Genomic DNA, 17,034 nt, shown 5'->3' with positions numbered 1-17,034 from the left:
AAATTAAACACCCTTAGATCAAATGTAACAGTAAAAAGGGCATCTCATATTAAATGAAAAATCAATTTCAAAAATCTTGAGAAATCCTGACTTATTTAATCTACCAGTAAACTAAGGTCACCGCCCTGAACTCGGTCCAATGGTCGCGTAGAGCTAGCTTCAGCTGAGCGGCCAGCGCGGGCGACTCAATCGAAAACAGCTGGGCATCTCGTCTGGTCGCACATTGACCTTGCCCTTTGGCCGATACCACCAATCGCGTAAATTAGTAATTAATAAGCGTCGTGTACTCGAATGAAGAGTATTTTAACATGCTCATTTGAGTCTAGGGTGCAATAATTGTAACTACGCCGCAGCTCGTAGGGATTACAAATAAAGTAATTATGCACTTTACTTGCAAGACTGACGTGAATGTCGTGAAACGTTCCACTAAATGTATCGGAGTCAGTGAACGTCGAGCAGAGCTTGCAGTGGATTATGTATTTAATAATACAACATTTTCATTGTTTATCGCTAGTGCCCTCAACCCGCGCGCCCTTCGCAGGTAGCATGAATGAAATAAGTGGGCGTTGAAAAATGAAAATGGCCGCAGGCGGAGGTGTTCAAACTCTTTTTCTCACTTATTTTTAATGTGATTATTTCCTGAAAATCGATATTTATAATTATGTACTAACTACTTAATACCAACATGCACCTTAAGGTATAGTACAGGATTTTTAAATCCCTGTATATTCTAACACCGGTCAGAATTAATACACTTTTGCATTTTATAGAACCATTGTGTTAAGCAATTTTTCCAGTTTTCCTGAGGAACGATGGTTTTTGGCAAAATTAACACTGCCTATAATATCAGATTTAGAGCCTCGGGGCAACAAAGGAGTGGAAGCCCCCTGGCCCCAAAATATTTTCCAAATAAAATGGACATTTATTTTCATTTGAGTTTTCCAATAAATAATTTATTATTTTATTATTTATAAACATGGTAATATAATTTGGAAACAAGACTTATATTAAATTTAATTTAAGCGTTACCGTATGGAATCTTTCGAGTGTGAAATTGTGCTGAAATTCAGTTTCCGAAGTATCTTTCATTGCTCAGGATAAAACGCTTTGATAGATGGTTTGTTCCATCTTTGGGTTTAATTTTCGAAAATGCAGTCCCTTCGGTACAATTTGAATCCATCAAAACCAAATACTTATCTGAATTTTTTAAATTTTCTATTGTGAGGCTTCTGTTTTGTGGGGGGCCCCGGAGCTATAGCCCCACACCTAAATCCGGCCCTGACTATCAATAAATGCAGCCAAAAACCATCTGTCTACAGAAAATACAATGTCCAAGGCACCAAATGTCGCTGTGACTTCACTGTGACAACTGTGACAAATAAATCTCAACGACCCCTGTCAAGTGTCAAATGACAACCGTAGTTCCCTGAAAATGAGATAAATAAATTATAAAAAAATACCTATTACGCAAAAAACTTATATAGAAATTTAAGTGATAATTATACGCGTTTTAATACTTTAAAAGTATTTTTCATCATTTCTTTTTAGTTGCTTGCTGTGACATAATTCTACTTGAGTATATGATTATTTGTTACGATACTCGATGACAATGTCATGAATATTACGAAAACCCATAAGTCATATCGCAGCCCGTGATGCAACTAGATATAATAGGTTATTATTAAATATTAATTATTCAATCTTTTTTATAATTTGATGCTTATTAACAATCAATTTTATTGTTATAGATATTGATGCATGGACCGGTTGTCTATAACAGCGCTTAGATTATATTATATCTATATAGGTAATCTATTATCTAAATTGTAGCGATAGCTACTAAGCTATGGCTGTAGGAATACCTACCTACCTATCATTAATATAATTTTATGAAGAACTTTTGTGAAATATATTATTTACATCATAATATGTACAACATTTATAAAAAAAACATGTATTTATTTACATAATTATCACATAAAATTAAAAAAAATACACATTTCATATTATTAATCTATTATCTACGGATCAAGACCTATTTACAAGCTTTAATAGCCAATGTAATTATATAAAGCTCAAGAAAGTTAGCCCCCCAGATTTTTTTTTATTACATCGTTAGTTCGCCATTTGTTCTTGATTGTTCTCTATAAACATTTGTTTGTTCTCGATTCATTAAAATTGGTTAGGTTAGGTTATGTTAGAACAGTTAAAACAACGCACGAGCCGAGCGTAGCGTGCCGCGGTAGCGGCCGGCGAGTGCCAGAACCAAATAGTAGGCGTTTCCCCCCATTTTTAATTAAACAACAAAAGAACAAACAATTATTTATAGCGTACAATTAAGAACAAACTACGAACTAACGATATGCGATATTGAAAATTCAAAAATAGAAAAAATTTTTTTTTGGAGGGGCTAAGTTTGATGAGCCATTATACAACGTGAACCAGAAAGGGAAACATCCCTTCAATGGTACGTTATTTGGGTCATATGCAATAGTATGGTGATGTTTAAGTTTTAATAAATAAATAAAAAAAAGAAAAAGACTTCCCTACGAAATAAAAATATTATTTTTCAATTTATTTTCTTAGACAACCCTAAATTTATAGAGACTGCTAGTTTTAGGCGGGGCCTTTGTTTATAAACAGAATGAGGTCACCTACCTATGGACTTAAACATAAACAATAATCTATGATTAAGGAGTATGCACACTACATGAAATGTGGCTTGTGTCTATGTTATTATTCATTCATTTTTTACTTCCTGTTATTGAAACTAATAAACAAAATAAGAAATTACATAACATTACACAGTTTCACGTCTGTATTCCTGAAGGGTTAGAGGTGTATTTTTTCCACCCACGTTTCACTATGTTTAATTCCCACGTAATAGGGGGCGAGCATCTACATTTCTGAACTATGGGCTGCTAGTGAGAAATTTCCTACGAAAAACTCAATAACTGCCCCATTCCATACCCAGGCCGGGTACAAACCCGGTCCGGGAATGGAGTACATATTATTAATACGAGGATGGTCAAAGATATCCATATTTGACAAAAAAAAATCCGTGGAGAACAATTTCTTAATAGGAGTCTATTAGAATTATCTTTATTGGATAAAAAATTTTTGAATTAAAATGTCAAGACTCATTTGCCCAGTAATAAGAACAGCTACAGTGCCATTCAGACCAAACCATAATAATGCTTACACATTATTGCTTCACGGCAGAAAAAGGTGCCGTTGCGGTACCCATAATCTATAATTACAAATTTGGAATTATTTTCAATGTAACTTGAAGAAAACTTCAAATAATTCTACATTGAACTGCTTACGTAATAACTTATCAAAAATGTGAACTCATTTAATTTCGAACATAATAAACAAATCTTGAATTAAAAATGGTGCAGTGTGTAGGGTGCCTTTAGAAGAGACATTTACACACACACAGAGCAGTAAATATCGTCTTTCAAAGCACAATTCAAAGAGTATTAACGCAGACAGGCCGATCTTTTCAACCCAACATATTTAAAAAAACACAAAATGTAAAAACACAGTTACAATTACACTAGTTTTTATCTTTTAAACGTGTTTTATTTAAATTTGTAACACTCGCGGATATCAGAGTAAATACTAACATAACATAGTTTCATAATAAGATTAGAATTAAAAAAATCTTTATTGGGTAATACATAACTACAGTAAATACAAATTTAGAAGTATTTTCAATGTCAGCTAAAGCAAATGCACATACAAAATAACTTTGTCTTCATGGCAAAATGAGAACACAAATTGCTTCACAGCTGTAATGAATCGTAGACATTTTACTATTATCTGATATTATGTCACATCTACGTTTTTCATCTGTTTAAGGTCAAAGAGAGTTCAAAAAAACAGCTGATTAGGGTTGAGGGAATCATAGTTTTTGCGAAAACTTAGCACTTTAAATATTGTATTAAAATATAATGCTAATTCATTTCTGACTTCACATAGTCATTAGAGATGACCTAAGGAATGTCTGGTTCAAAGAATAGTATACCCATTTAGTTTCACCTTGTATAAGCATTCAAATGGTACATTGGGCGACATCTTTCGTTATTCTCTTGGCATGAAACTTAAATTTTATGGAGCTTACTAGACATGGTATTAGATTACACGATGTCTAGTGTCACTTTCATAAACTATTTCGTTACCAAATGGAAAGCTGAATCTATCGAGTGTAATACGACAACAACGATTTTCGATAGATGGCGCTGATCACAGATAACACTAATAATTGACCTAACAAAAATTTACCTGACCATTGCAAAAATCACCAATAACTCTGAAGTTACTATGAGGTTAAGTCTACCAGTGGGAGGCTCCTTTGCACGGCTAGCTTATGGGTAACACAACGGCGCCTTTTTCGGCGATGAAGCATTAATGTGTAGGTAAGCATTAGTGTGTTTCGGTCTGAAGGGCGCCGTAGCTAGTGAAATGACTGGGCAGATGAGAGTTAACATCTTATGTCTCAAGGTGACGAGCGCAATTATTATAGTGCCGCTCACAGTGTTTATGTTTTTCTAGAATACTGAGCGGCACTGCATAATGGGCAGGCCGCATTAATTAGGTACTATCAACTGAACGTCCTGCTCGTCTCGTACCTTATTTTCATAATAAAAGAAAGATTCATTTAGTAATTTTTTATACAATGCATAGCAGACGATAGGGGATTGTACGAAGCATCGCACATAGAGGAGACCAAGAACGTGTACTGTATTCTCTCGCCGGCTGAATCCAATACATTTACGTGTTTGTGTCTGTCTCACATCTTCGTTTCATCGAGTTTCATCATTTCATAACGACGATTCTAAAGATATTTCACTTCAATAAATTATGTCCATCGTGGATCTGATGTCGCAGTGCTGGGCATTAGCTAAGTATTAAATATGTTGATGTACCAATATAACACTTGGGCCCTGCACCTAAAGCTGGTTAGAATATGGTGGAGCTTGAGTGCAAGTCTCTTTTAAGTAAATACTGAATTAAAATGCCAAGTGGAAATCGTTTTAAATATGGTGTTTACCAGTAGGTAGGTATGTAAAAATCTCTGTGTTTTTTTATGTAGGTACGCGCTAAAACAGTATTTTATAATATTTGGATATTAGTTATTAAAACAACTTCATTTATTAATTGACTAGTATATTAAATAGTCTTCATTCATAAAATGACTAGAATAGCAAAAAAATTGTTCAGTGCCTTTTTGTATCCATCTAATGAATCTTATTCCATATTATATTTCTTTTTCTTCTATTAATTATTATAATATTATTGTTTTCTTTTGGTTTCTGACAACAATGATCTCACCACAGAATGTTAATATTGAAAAAGTTGCACTGATACCGTATATGATAAATATCCCCTGAAATACAAACAGTGTACATAATAACATGTTACGAGAAATATGCAATCAAATGTAGGAATATCTAAGTAATGTTTGAAGATAATTTTAGTCCACGGTCGGATTACAGACTTTTTATAAGCTGAATTTGCTAATGCACCTGGGCTTCCAGGACATGTAGGGTTCGAAGGCAATGAATGCGCTGACAAACTTGCCTCAATTTGGCCCTAATCCTTACAGTAAAGCGTCTTGTTAGATCAACCCATTCTGTTCACAAGAGTGTTGAGTGTTATAAACTCGGGAGTAACACTCCGGGTTTAACCCATTCCAAAACCCTAATGAGGCAGTATAAGCTAAGCAGAAACAACTCGGAGATTGCAGAGCGTGTAGATTCTGTGATAGTGCATATGAAACCCCGTTAGTCATCCTCTCTGAATGTGGTCCTTTAATGCGCAATCGTTGCATATATTTGGGAAGACCACCACTTGAGATTCATAGGCAAGCTTACTATAAAAGATAAATTAAGGTTCATGAAAATAATGAGCTATAAGTTAGTGACGTCAAGCCCGAGCATACTTGACTTAACTTAAATCAAGCAGACTTCGTTCTCACCACTACTTGTCGTAACGACAAAGCTTCAACAGATTCGACATCATGTTTAGATCGCGATAGTTTTACTCCCAACTGAACTGCGTAGTTCAAATGTTGCATTGCAATCTGTAAAAATAAATAATTAGTTACTTTCAACACAATTTTTAGCTATTTAACTGTAAAATTTGAAACAAAATTTTATGAACGATGCGGGACTCGAACCCGCGAACAACTAAGCTTAGTTGGTAAGAGCGCTCGCACGGAACGCGAGAGGTCTTAATCAGAGAGAGAATTAATCCCAGAAGTGAGGGTTATCGCTTTAAAACATAACAAATTATTATACTGTTAATTTATTGAAATAGGCGTTTTATATATTATTTATTATTTTGCAGAAATCCTTAATTATTCAAAAGTTTTTTGTCTCGCTAAATTCTGGCACGAGACCGAATTGAATGAAGTCGTGGTCTTCTCTCGCCGCGCCCGCAAGGGATCCTCGGCCCGCACAAAATTGCGCGGGTAGCGACAGCCGTTAGGTGGCCGCGCGTGCCAAGGGGCCAGATCTCGCATATGATGGAGATCTGAGGCGTCAGGATGCGCGAACATGTTGACTACGAGACGACGAATGAAGTCGTCCAGACTCTCGACTCTTAGGTCCCTCTGGATTGTCTGGTTCCTCACGTACCATGGTGCACCCGTGATGCGTCGAAGGATCTTATTTTGTACGGTTTGCAGCCTTTTTCTATTAGTTTGGCTCACGAGCGCGTACCATGCAGGCGCGGCGTATGTAAGTCGGCTGTGTAGGTGGGTCTTGTACACCAAGACGTTCACCCTCAGAGGGAGGCTTGAGGAGAGCACTGGAGGAAGTAAGGCCATCGCGACGTTTGTCGACGCGATGGTCTTCGTGACGTCCTCGTTCATGTTGAGCCGGCGGTCGATGGTGACCCCGAGGTACTTCACCGTCGGGGACCACGTAATGTCCTGTCCGTTTAGCTGCAACCTATGCTGGCCTGTGAGCACACTCCCGGTCGCGAGCGCCTGGGTTTTGCCCACGTTTACCGATAATCGCCACTTTTTAAGCCATTCTGGCAGGGTGTCCAGCTGGCGCATCGTCACAGCGGCGTGCGTCACATTTAGTGACGTTGTAATGTATGCTGCGTCATCTGCATACAGCGCCAGAGTTGCCATCGGTGGGATATCGTCTGTGTATTTGGCGTATAGCTGGGGTGACAATAAGCTCCCTTGCGGTACACCGGCGAACATCATTTTCGGCAATGAGATGGCATCATCTAGCCTAACTCGAAACCTATGGTTTTCGAGTTGGAGACTATCTTCACCAAGCGGGGAGGTGTCGAGGTTGCAGCTATCTTGCGCACGAGTCCAGTTTGCCAAACACGGTCGAAGGCCTTCTCCATGTCCAGGAATACTGCCACAGCTTTCTCTCTCTTGTTGAGACAAGCGGAGAGGGTGTGGAGTACCCTGGACAGCTGCGGCGTGGTGCTGTGTTCGCGAAATCCAAACTGTTCTTCCCTAAGTTTGGAATTGAATGATTTTATTATTATTACTTTTATACCCTCGTCCCATGATTAGGCACGCTGTGATTGGTCGCCTGTTGTGACGTATTACCGGAATAACCGGAACAATGGTGAAGAGACCTTTGTTCGTTCATTCAACAATGCAAACAAGTTATTTTTGTGTTTAATCATTTGAATTCTCTATCAATCAATCAGTTCTTACCTGAGTTTCCCATGCCAGCAACAGTCCAGACTCATGTAATCTGCCAATATGGTCGTTCAGTTTGCTTGTATATGGAGAACTTTTCCTTGCCATAACGATACATTGTTCATAATAAAAATCTTCTAACATAATCGACAAATCGCGTACAGCCTGTTCAGAAACGTATTCACCAATTGCAAAATAACCTACGAATAGTGAATATAGTTTTAGAGATAGTAAAAGCAGACCTTCCTTGAGCGGTGTTTCCAGGGCGATACGACAAGGGCCGCCACAGCTTCTGTGATGTCTCTGGTGATGCAGGTGAATGTGGATGGCAGTAATCACTTAATATCAACCAAGTGTCCCGTACTAACCCTCGTGTGAACTCCTTTCCTAAAAAAAGTCCTATCCGAAACTTCAGGGATTCTGAAGCCCGTGTCTGTACCTAGTGTTTTTGACTTATGGTTATCTTTTTTATGGAAAAAGGAGATCAAACGAGCGTACGGGTCACGGGAGTTACTCGCTATAAATAATGAAAATCTGTACCTATATGTTATTTTGGAAAATATCCCATTAAGGATGATGAAATAGGGATGTCATTTTTTATGGGAAAGTTTTAATTATTGTTAAATTGAAGTTTGGTAGGTCTTTTTTATGAAATAGGAGGACAAATGAGCGTACGGGTCACCTGGTGTTAATTGATCACCGCCGCCCACAATCTCTTGCAACACCAGAGGAAATACAGGAGCGAGGGAGTAGGTATCAGCTATGAAATTTTTTTACGAAATGGGGTGACATTTGCTTTTGAAATGTTGGATGAAAGTCTTATGCAGTTCGGCCGTAGTAGTATTTTTTGTATGGGTAACTATATAATTAAAATACCTTTACAAATACCTTTCGATGATAAAATTAATAAATAAAAAAATGTTATACTGTCATTTAGAAGAGGGATTGCTTGATGGACCTTTGAACCTGAACACGGCACAAGTGCTTCAATTGGCACAAGGGTCGTGCCAGGGGTCAATGATGCTGTGCACTATCCTGTAGAGTTTCTTCACACTCTTGAGCCACCAAGAATACCACTCCACATCCTATACCTCAAAGTTGGCGCTCCAATTATTTTAATGGGCAATCTCCAAATCTCCATAGCTACTTTATTCTCCTATTCGTTATAGGATAGATGGAAAGAAGAACCTTATATTAACAGCAAAATTATCATTATCGTATGTTAGTTACACACATAAACATACCTGCAGGTAATTTTTCTATACTAAATGCTAGCTCTCGAGTGAAACTTTTCTTCTTTAATGTTTCGAAATCGTATGTTCGAAATTGTTGTATCAATTTTTTTATCATAGGCTGCAATTAAATGATTATCGTCTTAAGTCTGTTAATTTCTATTTACACTGAGTTCTCTCAGTTGATGGTATCACAAATAGAAATGCAACAATGAGTTATTTATTTGTACTCCATCGGAATTCAGTGTTTTGCAGTACTATATAAACCCACTACCACATTGTAAAGACTCCATGAAATACTCAAATTTTTAGGTGAAAGCTTGCAACGTTCAACCTCAATATTTACACAACAATACACCTAGCATTGCTTATATTATGTTATTCAGATTACAATATTGGTCTTTTTTGGTATTTATCCATAGTTCAAGATATCTAAACCTACATCTTGAGATGACAACAGTGAGAAGATCCAGGCATCATGGGTTGCCCCCCATTCTAATCGTCTATCGACCATGTCTTGTATAGTATCTATTGAGCTCTCGTATTTGGGAACGGTGAATGTAGATGCTAGCCCTCCACTGTAAGCATTGTCTAACACCAGACCAGTCAACATCATCCAGCCGACGATGCTACGAATCCGCCATGATTTTAATGATGATTCAGATTGCGACTGAAAAAAAATATACGTTATACAATACAAACAATAAAGTATATAAAATTTCTCAGTGCGATAAGAAGGTATACTTTTTAATGAGTTCCCTCGCTTGTTACGAGTGGTATACCGACACAATATAGGGGAGACGACAAACAGCACACTTTGATGATTATTTCTTTTCAAATTCAGAATATGTCTTTTATGTACATAAATTGTTGCCTGACATTTAGATGAGGGAACGGCTTGGTGAAGTGGTCTGTAATGGCAAACTTTTGTGATTTCATGTGTTTAGATTTCTATAGCAGCCTACAACATACACACAGATACTCCAGGAAAGTATTTTGGAAACCGGTAGCCCTTGCCGCTGATTACAAAGAAGGTCTACGAACAAAATTTGTTTCGGCTTTGTATATTTCTGTGCGGCTTCTGTGCCGCTCTAGGCCTCTAGCTACCAGTCTTATAGTGTAGTCAATATCAAATACTTAAACAAGGACCTACAAACACTAGTAAAAGACCTAAAAGACTTGCTTACCCAATGTTGAAAAGGTCACTGGAATAATAAAGACTTATATTTTATTTGGTCCCTACCAAAGTATTATAAATAATATCAAAATACTTGAAATGACTGAGGAAGTGAGATAACTTTATCTATACTAATATTATAAAGCTGCAGTGTTTGTTTGTTTGTTTGAACGCGCTAATCTCTGGTACTACTGGTCCGATTTGAATGATTCTTTCAGTGTTGGGTAGTCCATTTATCGAGGAAGGCTATAGGCTATGTTTTTTTTTCAAAATTAGGGATCCGTAATAAAATTGCTATTTTGTAACACAAGGTGTAAAATCGAAAACCTATTTTTGCGTGCGCTGCAAAAACTATTGACAATAGAACAAAATGATGTACAGGCTATAATATAGGCAATATTTTATTACTTATAAAACTATCGCGTGAATTATACTTTATATGGCAAAACAACGTTTGCCGGGTCAGCTAGTAGTTTATATATTATTTTCTATTAGTATTTATATCGGTATACTGACTACTAACCATATTCATAACTGAACTACCACTACTGTCATGTTAACTGTTCTAAACTGACTGAAACTGTTATAATATATATATAGTATAATATTAGCCTTGGTCTTAGCAATAGGGTTCCCGTTGGTTACCCTTTGGGTATGGAATCTGAAAAAGAATGTCGCGCAAAAAGGCAGTAAGGACATAAAACTTAAAAAATTTACCCAGTAATATTTGTACCTAAATGTTACATAAGTATACAATATCATATAAGTCTTGCAACCTGTGTTATCATTATTCCAAATGTAGTGAAGAATATATTATTTGCGGAGAATCCTTGAGCGATGAACAAAGCCAGAGATGCGTACAGAAACGCGAATATAAGTCCGATCCACATGTATATAGTAAACGGCAACAATGGCATCGTCCAACTGGCCAACAATCTAGATAAACAAACATACAAACAGACATATTAACAAGACTTCATCGTAGGCCAAAATAAAGCATAGTTTTCACCGGGTCAAGTATACGATGGTGATAAGATGGAGGCTCTTCTGGAGTTCTGATGTCTTATATATCTATATGTTTAATACGAGCTTTTTATTTAAATAATTCTTCCCAAAATATTTTTAATACAGCTTTTTTCTTTTTTTTATTATTTATTGGTTTATGTATTTTTTATAAGAGAAAAAGACGTTTATGTGATGGTAATTGATACGCCACGCCCATTACTATGAAGTGCCGTTCATGATTTTGGGTCACTTTGAGATACTAAGTCTTAATAGCTTAGACACATGGTCAGCTTTGGTACGGACGGACGGTCGTGTGGGCGCCTCTCATCATTTGGTCCGGCGTCGTACTCGGTACAGTCCGGGCGGCGGTATTAATAATGTAGTGCGATGGACAATACGACATACCATCAAATATGGTCTGCTACCAGACCACGTCCGATGGTTCAGCCGTACCAAACCTGTCATGTGTTTATTATTTTTATAACCAAAATTATTAATATTACCAGATATTTCCTTAAATTTTTCCACAATTAAATAAGTTTGATCTTTGTTATAACCTCTAAAAATAAATCTACTATGGAGAAATATCTCCGAAATATTTAGGTAGAAGCTGTAGGTATGATTAAAAAATAGTTAATTTTTTTTTCATAAGTTCACTATATTTTAAGAGATATATTATGCATATTATGTGACGTTGCCTACAAAACTCTTCTTCGATCAGTTTTTCTCTTCTTCATACGAAATTTTATTCGCAGCAGAATGATTCGCTCCCAAATGAATTTATTTATTCTTCGTTCTTTGAAGATTGTTTAAAGTAATGACCATTCAGGTTAATTTATGACGATATTTACATTTCTCCAATAATCGCCATCGCCAATCAGGATTATTATAAAGAATTCCATGAACGAGCTCATCCATTTAATTTATTATATAAATAAGATTATTAGGTACCTTGGTGATGGTGCTATACAAGTAATAGCTGTTCTAATACAAGGTATGGAAAAATCCATGTATAAATATGCCTCGTACCATGAATATAAGGCAGCTGAAATCCATCATTAACAATTAAACTACATAATATTATAAAACGAAGTCCCCTGCCACGTCTGTCTGTTTGCGATTAACTCAAACTCCACTGAACTGATTGCACTAAATTCTAATGATATTTTTTTTTTTACGTTTTACCTTTTTGATGTTGTAACTTAACTTTGTAACTATAGACCAGGGTCGATAATTTTTGTAACCAAAAAAAATTACAGTAGGATGAAACCCATTGGTAAAAGACGAGAATATAACAAAAATTAAGGGAAAAATAAATTACGGGTGATCTGCGGTCGGGAAGTGGAAAAGGGGGGTGTTTTAGGGTAAAAAACGATTTATCTCGATTTCCGGCAAAACTACAAGTCCTATGGCAAAAAGTTAATTGACAAAGTTGTAGGTAATAAAGAGATCTAAAACTTTTGTAATTACACTTTTTTCACATAACCTCAAAATTTAGGTGAAAACGATCTAAAAGAACGAACCATCAACGAACAAAAAGCCCCCAAACTTTTTGATAAAAGCTGATATTTTGACGTCAGAATTTTCGATTGAAAATTAGGGTGCTTTTTTGATATTAAGTTAAAATAAGGCGAAAAAATAAATATTTTAAATCAAATAAATTTTAGTGTATTTGGGAAATAATAAGGTAAGTTTTCACCAAATTTCGTAGAAAAAAATATTTTTTTGAAAAAGATATAAATAAAAAACCTTAGTTTTTTGAATTTTTCACCTAAATTTTGAGGTTATGTGAAAAAAGTGTAATTACAAAAGTTGTAGATCTCTTTATTACCTACAACTTTGCCAACTAACTTTTTGCCATAGGACTTGTAGGAAATCGAGATAAACCGTTTTTTACCCTAAAACACCCCCCCTTTTCCACTTCCCGACCTCAGATCGTCCATAATTGATTTTTCCCTTAATTTTTGTTTAATTCTCGTCCTTTTCCAATGGGTTTCATCCTACTATTATTTTTTTTCACTTTTTATCATTTTCAAAGGCTTCGGCACGTGTCTACTACACCTAATTATAAAATCATGCCACGGCAAAGATCAAATTATTAGGACGCAGTACGTCACCTACCATACGACTGTGTTTCAGTCGAAATAAGCAAAGTTATGAAGAGAAGTTTGTTCATTTCATTTCGTTATTAAATATTTATAATGATTATAATTAGGATATGTAGTAAAATATTTTAGAAATACTCCAAGTGGTGTGACCGTGCATATTGTGTTTGTCGTTTAAATGAAATCCACTATAACAGCCTGATAACACTTGGCGGCACTGTTGTTCGACAGTCCGTGCGGAACCGGGGCGGGCTCGCTATCTTTAACAATAATAAAACTATTTGAAGTGGGCGGCGGCTACTGAAAGCAAGGGGGAACACCTGGCAGTTAGCCTGGATATAGCGAAGGCCTTTGATCGTGTATAGCACAAGGTGCTCCTCTCAAAACTTCCATCATTTGGACGTCCCGAGAGCTTATGCAAGTGGACCTCCAGCTTCCTCACTGGGCGCAGCATACAAGTCGTTGTTGATGGTTTTTGCTCGAATCTTAAGCCCGTGAACGCTGGAGTGCCCCAAGGCTGTGAGTCCTCTCTCGAGTAGGTCGCAGAATGGGGTAAACTGAACCTTGTCCAATTTAACCCCCAGAACACTTAAGTTTGCGCGTTTACCACAAAAAAAAACCATTTGTCGTATCACCGCTCTTCGATAACACTTCCCTTAAAGCCTCGCCTAGTATCGGAATACTGGGTCTCGAAATCTCGAGCGATTGCCAATTCCGTGGCCATCTGGAGGGCAAAGCCAAATTGGCTTCGAAGAAGCTGGGCGTCATCAATAGAGCACGGCAATACTTCAAGCCGGCCCACATTCTAGCGCTCTACAAAGCGCAAGTCCGGCCACACATGGAGTATTGCTGTCATCTCTGGTCTGGCGCACCCCAGTATCAGCTCGATCCATTTGACCGCGTGCAGCTCGAATTGTTGGGGACCCAGTGCTCTGTGAACGGCTGGATCACTTGGCGTTGCGTAGAGACGTCGTTTCATTGTGGGTCTTCTACCGCATTTATCACGGGGAGTGTTCCGAAGAGCTGTTTAACCTGATTTCAGCCGCCGAATTCCACCTTCGCACGACACGCCACAAGTTAGGATATCATCCCCACCATCTGGATGTGTGGCGGTCCTCCACAGTGCGGTTTTCAAGGAGCTTTCTTCCACGTACTACAAAGCTGTGGAATGAGCTTCCTTGTGCGGTGTTTCCGGGACGATACGACATGGGTACCTTCAAAAAAAGCGCGTACACCTTTCTTAAAGGCCGGCAACGCTCTTGTGATTCCTCTGGTGTTGCAAGAGAATGTGGGCGGTGGTGATCACACCAGGTGACCCGTACGCTCATTTGTCCTCCTATTCCTTGACAGATTAATAATAAAACATTTAAACTAAACTAAACATATTTTACTTATACATGGTTACTTATTTTAATATTATAGGTGATTTATCGTACACTGCAGGAATCTGTCATTCTTAGGTTTTTTCACGGTGAAGCATCTATCCTTACAGGTACAGTCTCAGACAGTAAGTAAGAAAGTAAATTTCTTAAAATCAGTAATTGGATAGGTGATGATGAAAACAACGTCTTAATTTAACATAAAAGATAAAAGTTCCTAGCTATATTCAGAGGTTGATAGCATAATTAATGATAAACTAAGTTATATATTTGAAATTATGTGGCTATTTAAATGAGTACGGAATGTATTCTGGTTTTTTCGCTACGATCTTAGGTGAAATGAGATTTTTTTGGGTATTGTTTAAGTTTGAGTAAATTACTACTAAATACAACCCTATACTTCATTGCGCGTTAAACGCTGAAAGTATTCTGGTAAATTGTCCCAACTGCTATTGAGACCTTGTGCAACGACTTATCTTTATATTTTAGCTACATTCTAAGGATTAGTAAAAAATAATAAATGTTACTTATTCCAATGTCAGCGTCATCTTCAACAAGGTTACCGAGAACTCCTAAGCCTGTAAAGTTTTCATAAACAATTCCCCATTCCTCTTCGTCCGCCCTCACTAATTCAACTGTACAGTTAACCCATCTACAAATAAATAATGCTTTTAATTATAATTAGTGAAATTACGAGCAAATGGCGGTGGTGGTGCAATAGATATTGAGAGAGATTGTATTATATTATAGATTGAATTGATTGAAACCACGGTGTCTCCGGTTCGATCGTCGCCCGCCAATTATCCAAGTGCTTTCGGTTCTCGGTTGGACGTTTATTGGACGCCCTATAAGGTTGGCAACGCTCTTGTGAATGCTCTGGTGTTACAAGAGAGTGTGGGAAGCGGTGATCACTTACCACGAGGTAACCCGTATGCTCGTTTGTCCTCCTCTTCTATAAAAAGATGATGTTTTTTTAGAATTTTGTGCATTACAAAACGACTAGCGTATATCGTGGAGCCCATTTCCAAAAAGTAGAATGTTTGTAAGTTCACCTATATCCACACCAGCTTTCAAATCTAATAGATATACAATATTGCCCAGAATAAGAAATTAATTATTATTATTATAAAAGCTGCAAAATCATCATTTAAATGTCGGTGTCCCCTCTTATAAAAAAACACCACTGCGAGTGTTTTTGAAACCAATTTTCTCATGCCATCACCTGTTTATATTGATTATCGTTGCTCATCACCACTTTATGAATTACACGAGTATTGCCTCCATTACACCTTAAAACAGATACATCTCTATTTGATATATTTAGATCTGACAACTACTCTCTTCAAATTCTGATCAAATCACACTTGCGTTATGTTAAGGAAAATAGTCCTACCTGCAAAATTCATCAACCAACTTCATTTCTACACCTGTTCGTCCATTCGGGACTAAGTCCGAGTCAAGGTCTAACAATACATAAGGCTTATACGTAAAACATGACACTCTAACAACCTTTCCCCGCAGATTAGAAATATCTATTGGAAACAAATCAGCATTTTTCTCAAACTTTGCGCTACAAGAATTCCAAATATCTAATTGGATTGCTTGGTCATGTACCAATCCCACAAACTTATGTGTAAACAGCTCATATATGTCACAATCTTTAGTTTTGACACTTGGTAGTACAATTAATATATTGGCAATATATTTTGATTCTTTCATTTTTAAAACATCCAAAAATTTCTGCCTGTCATCTTTACCATCTAAAGCAAATAAATGTGGGAAAAATATTAGTTTCCTATCACTTCTTCTTGTATTACCAATATGAACTACTTTGTCAAACGCTTTCATAAATCGCTGTGGTTCTCTAATACCGACAATATAATCAGAACAACCTGTTTCAGAAGCGTCTAATATCGAACTAAAGAAATCAATGCTATCGTTATATTTAATATATCTAAATTGCAAAGCAGATATCAACTGAATTGGCTTCTCATAAATTACTGTAACACAATAAGAAGTTGTCAAATATCTTTCAACAATTGCTTGTAAGAGAATTTCAATTGAAAACAAAAAATTATGTTGAAGTAACATGGTTAACTTCTTGGATTACAGCAATGCAGTAGCACTCTTCAAATTTAATAATTAATTGTAGTAAGGCTACAGAGACACTGTAGATAATGGAAGTTAAATATTATTTTGTAGTGAAGCTTGTATATAATAAATATATTATCTATCAAAATGCTTTAGCAATAATTATTGTATCGGAGATCCGTTGCTATTTGGCTATTATATTTCATAACATTTAAAAATTCAACTTGATATATTAAGATTTAAAACTATTAATGTAAATATTTTAGTCTGATCCACCCGGTTTATTGATTTGCTCAAATTCACCGGTCACTCGGACCTTTGATCCATATAAAGAGAAAAGATTTGTACTTTTGTTTATAATAAA

The 17,034-nt window shown here is 36.6% G+C and overlaps 1 protein-coding gene across 1 annotated transcript; it reads right to left on the bottom strand.

Moving 5' to 3' along the window:
- Positions 1 to 5,290: 5,290 nt before the first annotated feature.
- Positions 5,291 to 16,670, bottom strand: LOC126968191 (glutamate receptor ionotropic, delta-2-like). The gene is made up of 9 exons (XM_050813049.1): positions 15,973 to 16,670; positions 15,107 to 15,231; positions 12,047 to 12,140; positions 10,867 to 11,026; positions 9,356 to 9,583; positions 8,926 to 9,034; positions 7,697 to 7,881; positions 5,984 to 6,088; positions 5,291 to 5,392 (listed from the first exon to the last, which is right to left on the bottom strand). Exons 1-9 carry the CDS (start codon positions 16,668 to 16,670, stop codon positions 5,291 to 5,293), a joined length of 1,806 nt encoding a protein of 601 aa, XP_050669006.1.
- Positions 16,671 to 17,034: the final 364 nt, after the last annotated feature.

Source organism: Leptidea sinapis, chromosome 15, assembly GCF_905404315.1.
Source record: "Leptidea sinapis chromosome 15, ilLepSina1.1, whole genome shotgun sequence".
Taxonomy (NCBI): Eukaryota; Metazoa; Arthropoda; class Insecta; order Lepidoptera; family Pieridae; genus Leptidea; species Leptidea sinapis.
The sequence above is the reverse complement of the archived record's forward strand: the minus strand, read 5'-3'. Positions and strand labels throughout refer to the sequence as shown.

Excerpts from the sequence above, each read along its gene's own strand:
- LOC126968191 (XM_050813049.1), bottom strand. The coding sequence starts at position 16,670 with ATGTTACTTCAACATAATTTTTTGTTTTCAATTGAAATTCTCTTACAA. Across the intron at positions 9,584-10,866 it reads TTGGAATAATGATAACACAG|TCGCAATCTGAATCATCATT; the intron begins GTTGCAAGACTT and ends ATTTTTTTTCAG. Across the intron at positions 9,035-9,355 it reads CACTGTTGTCATCTCAAGAT|CCTATGATAAAAAAATTGAT; the intron begins GTAGGTTTAGAT and ends ATTTAATTGCAG.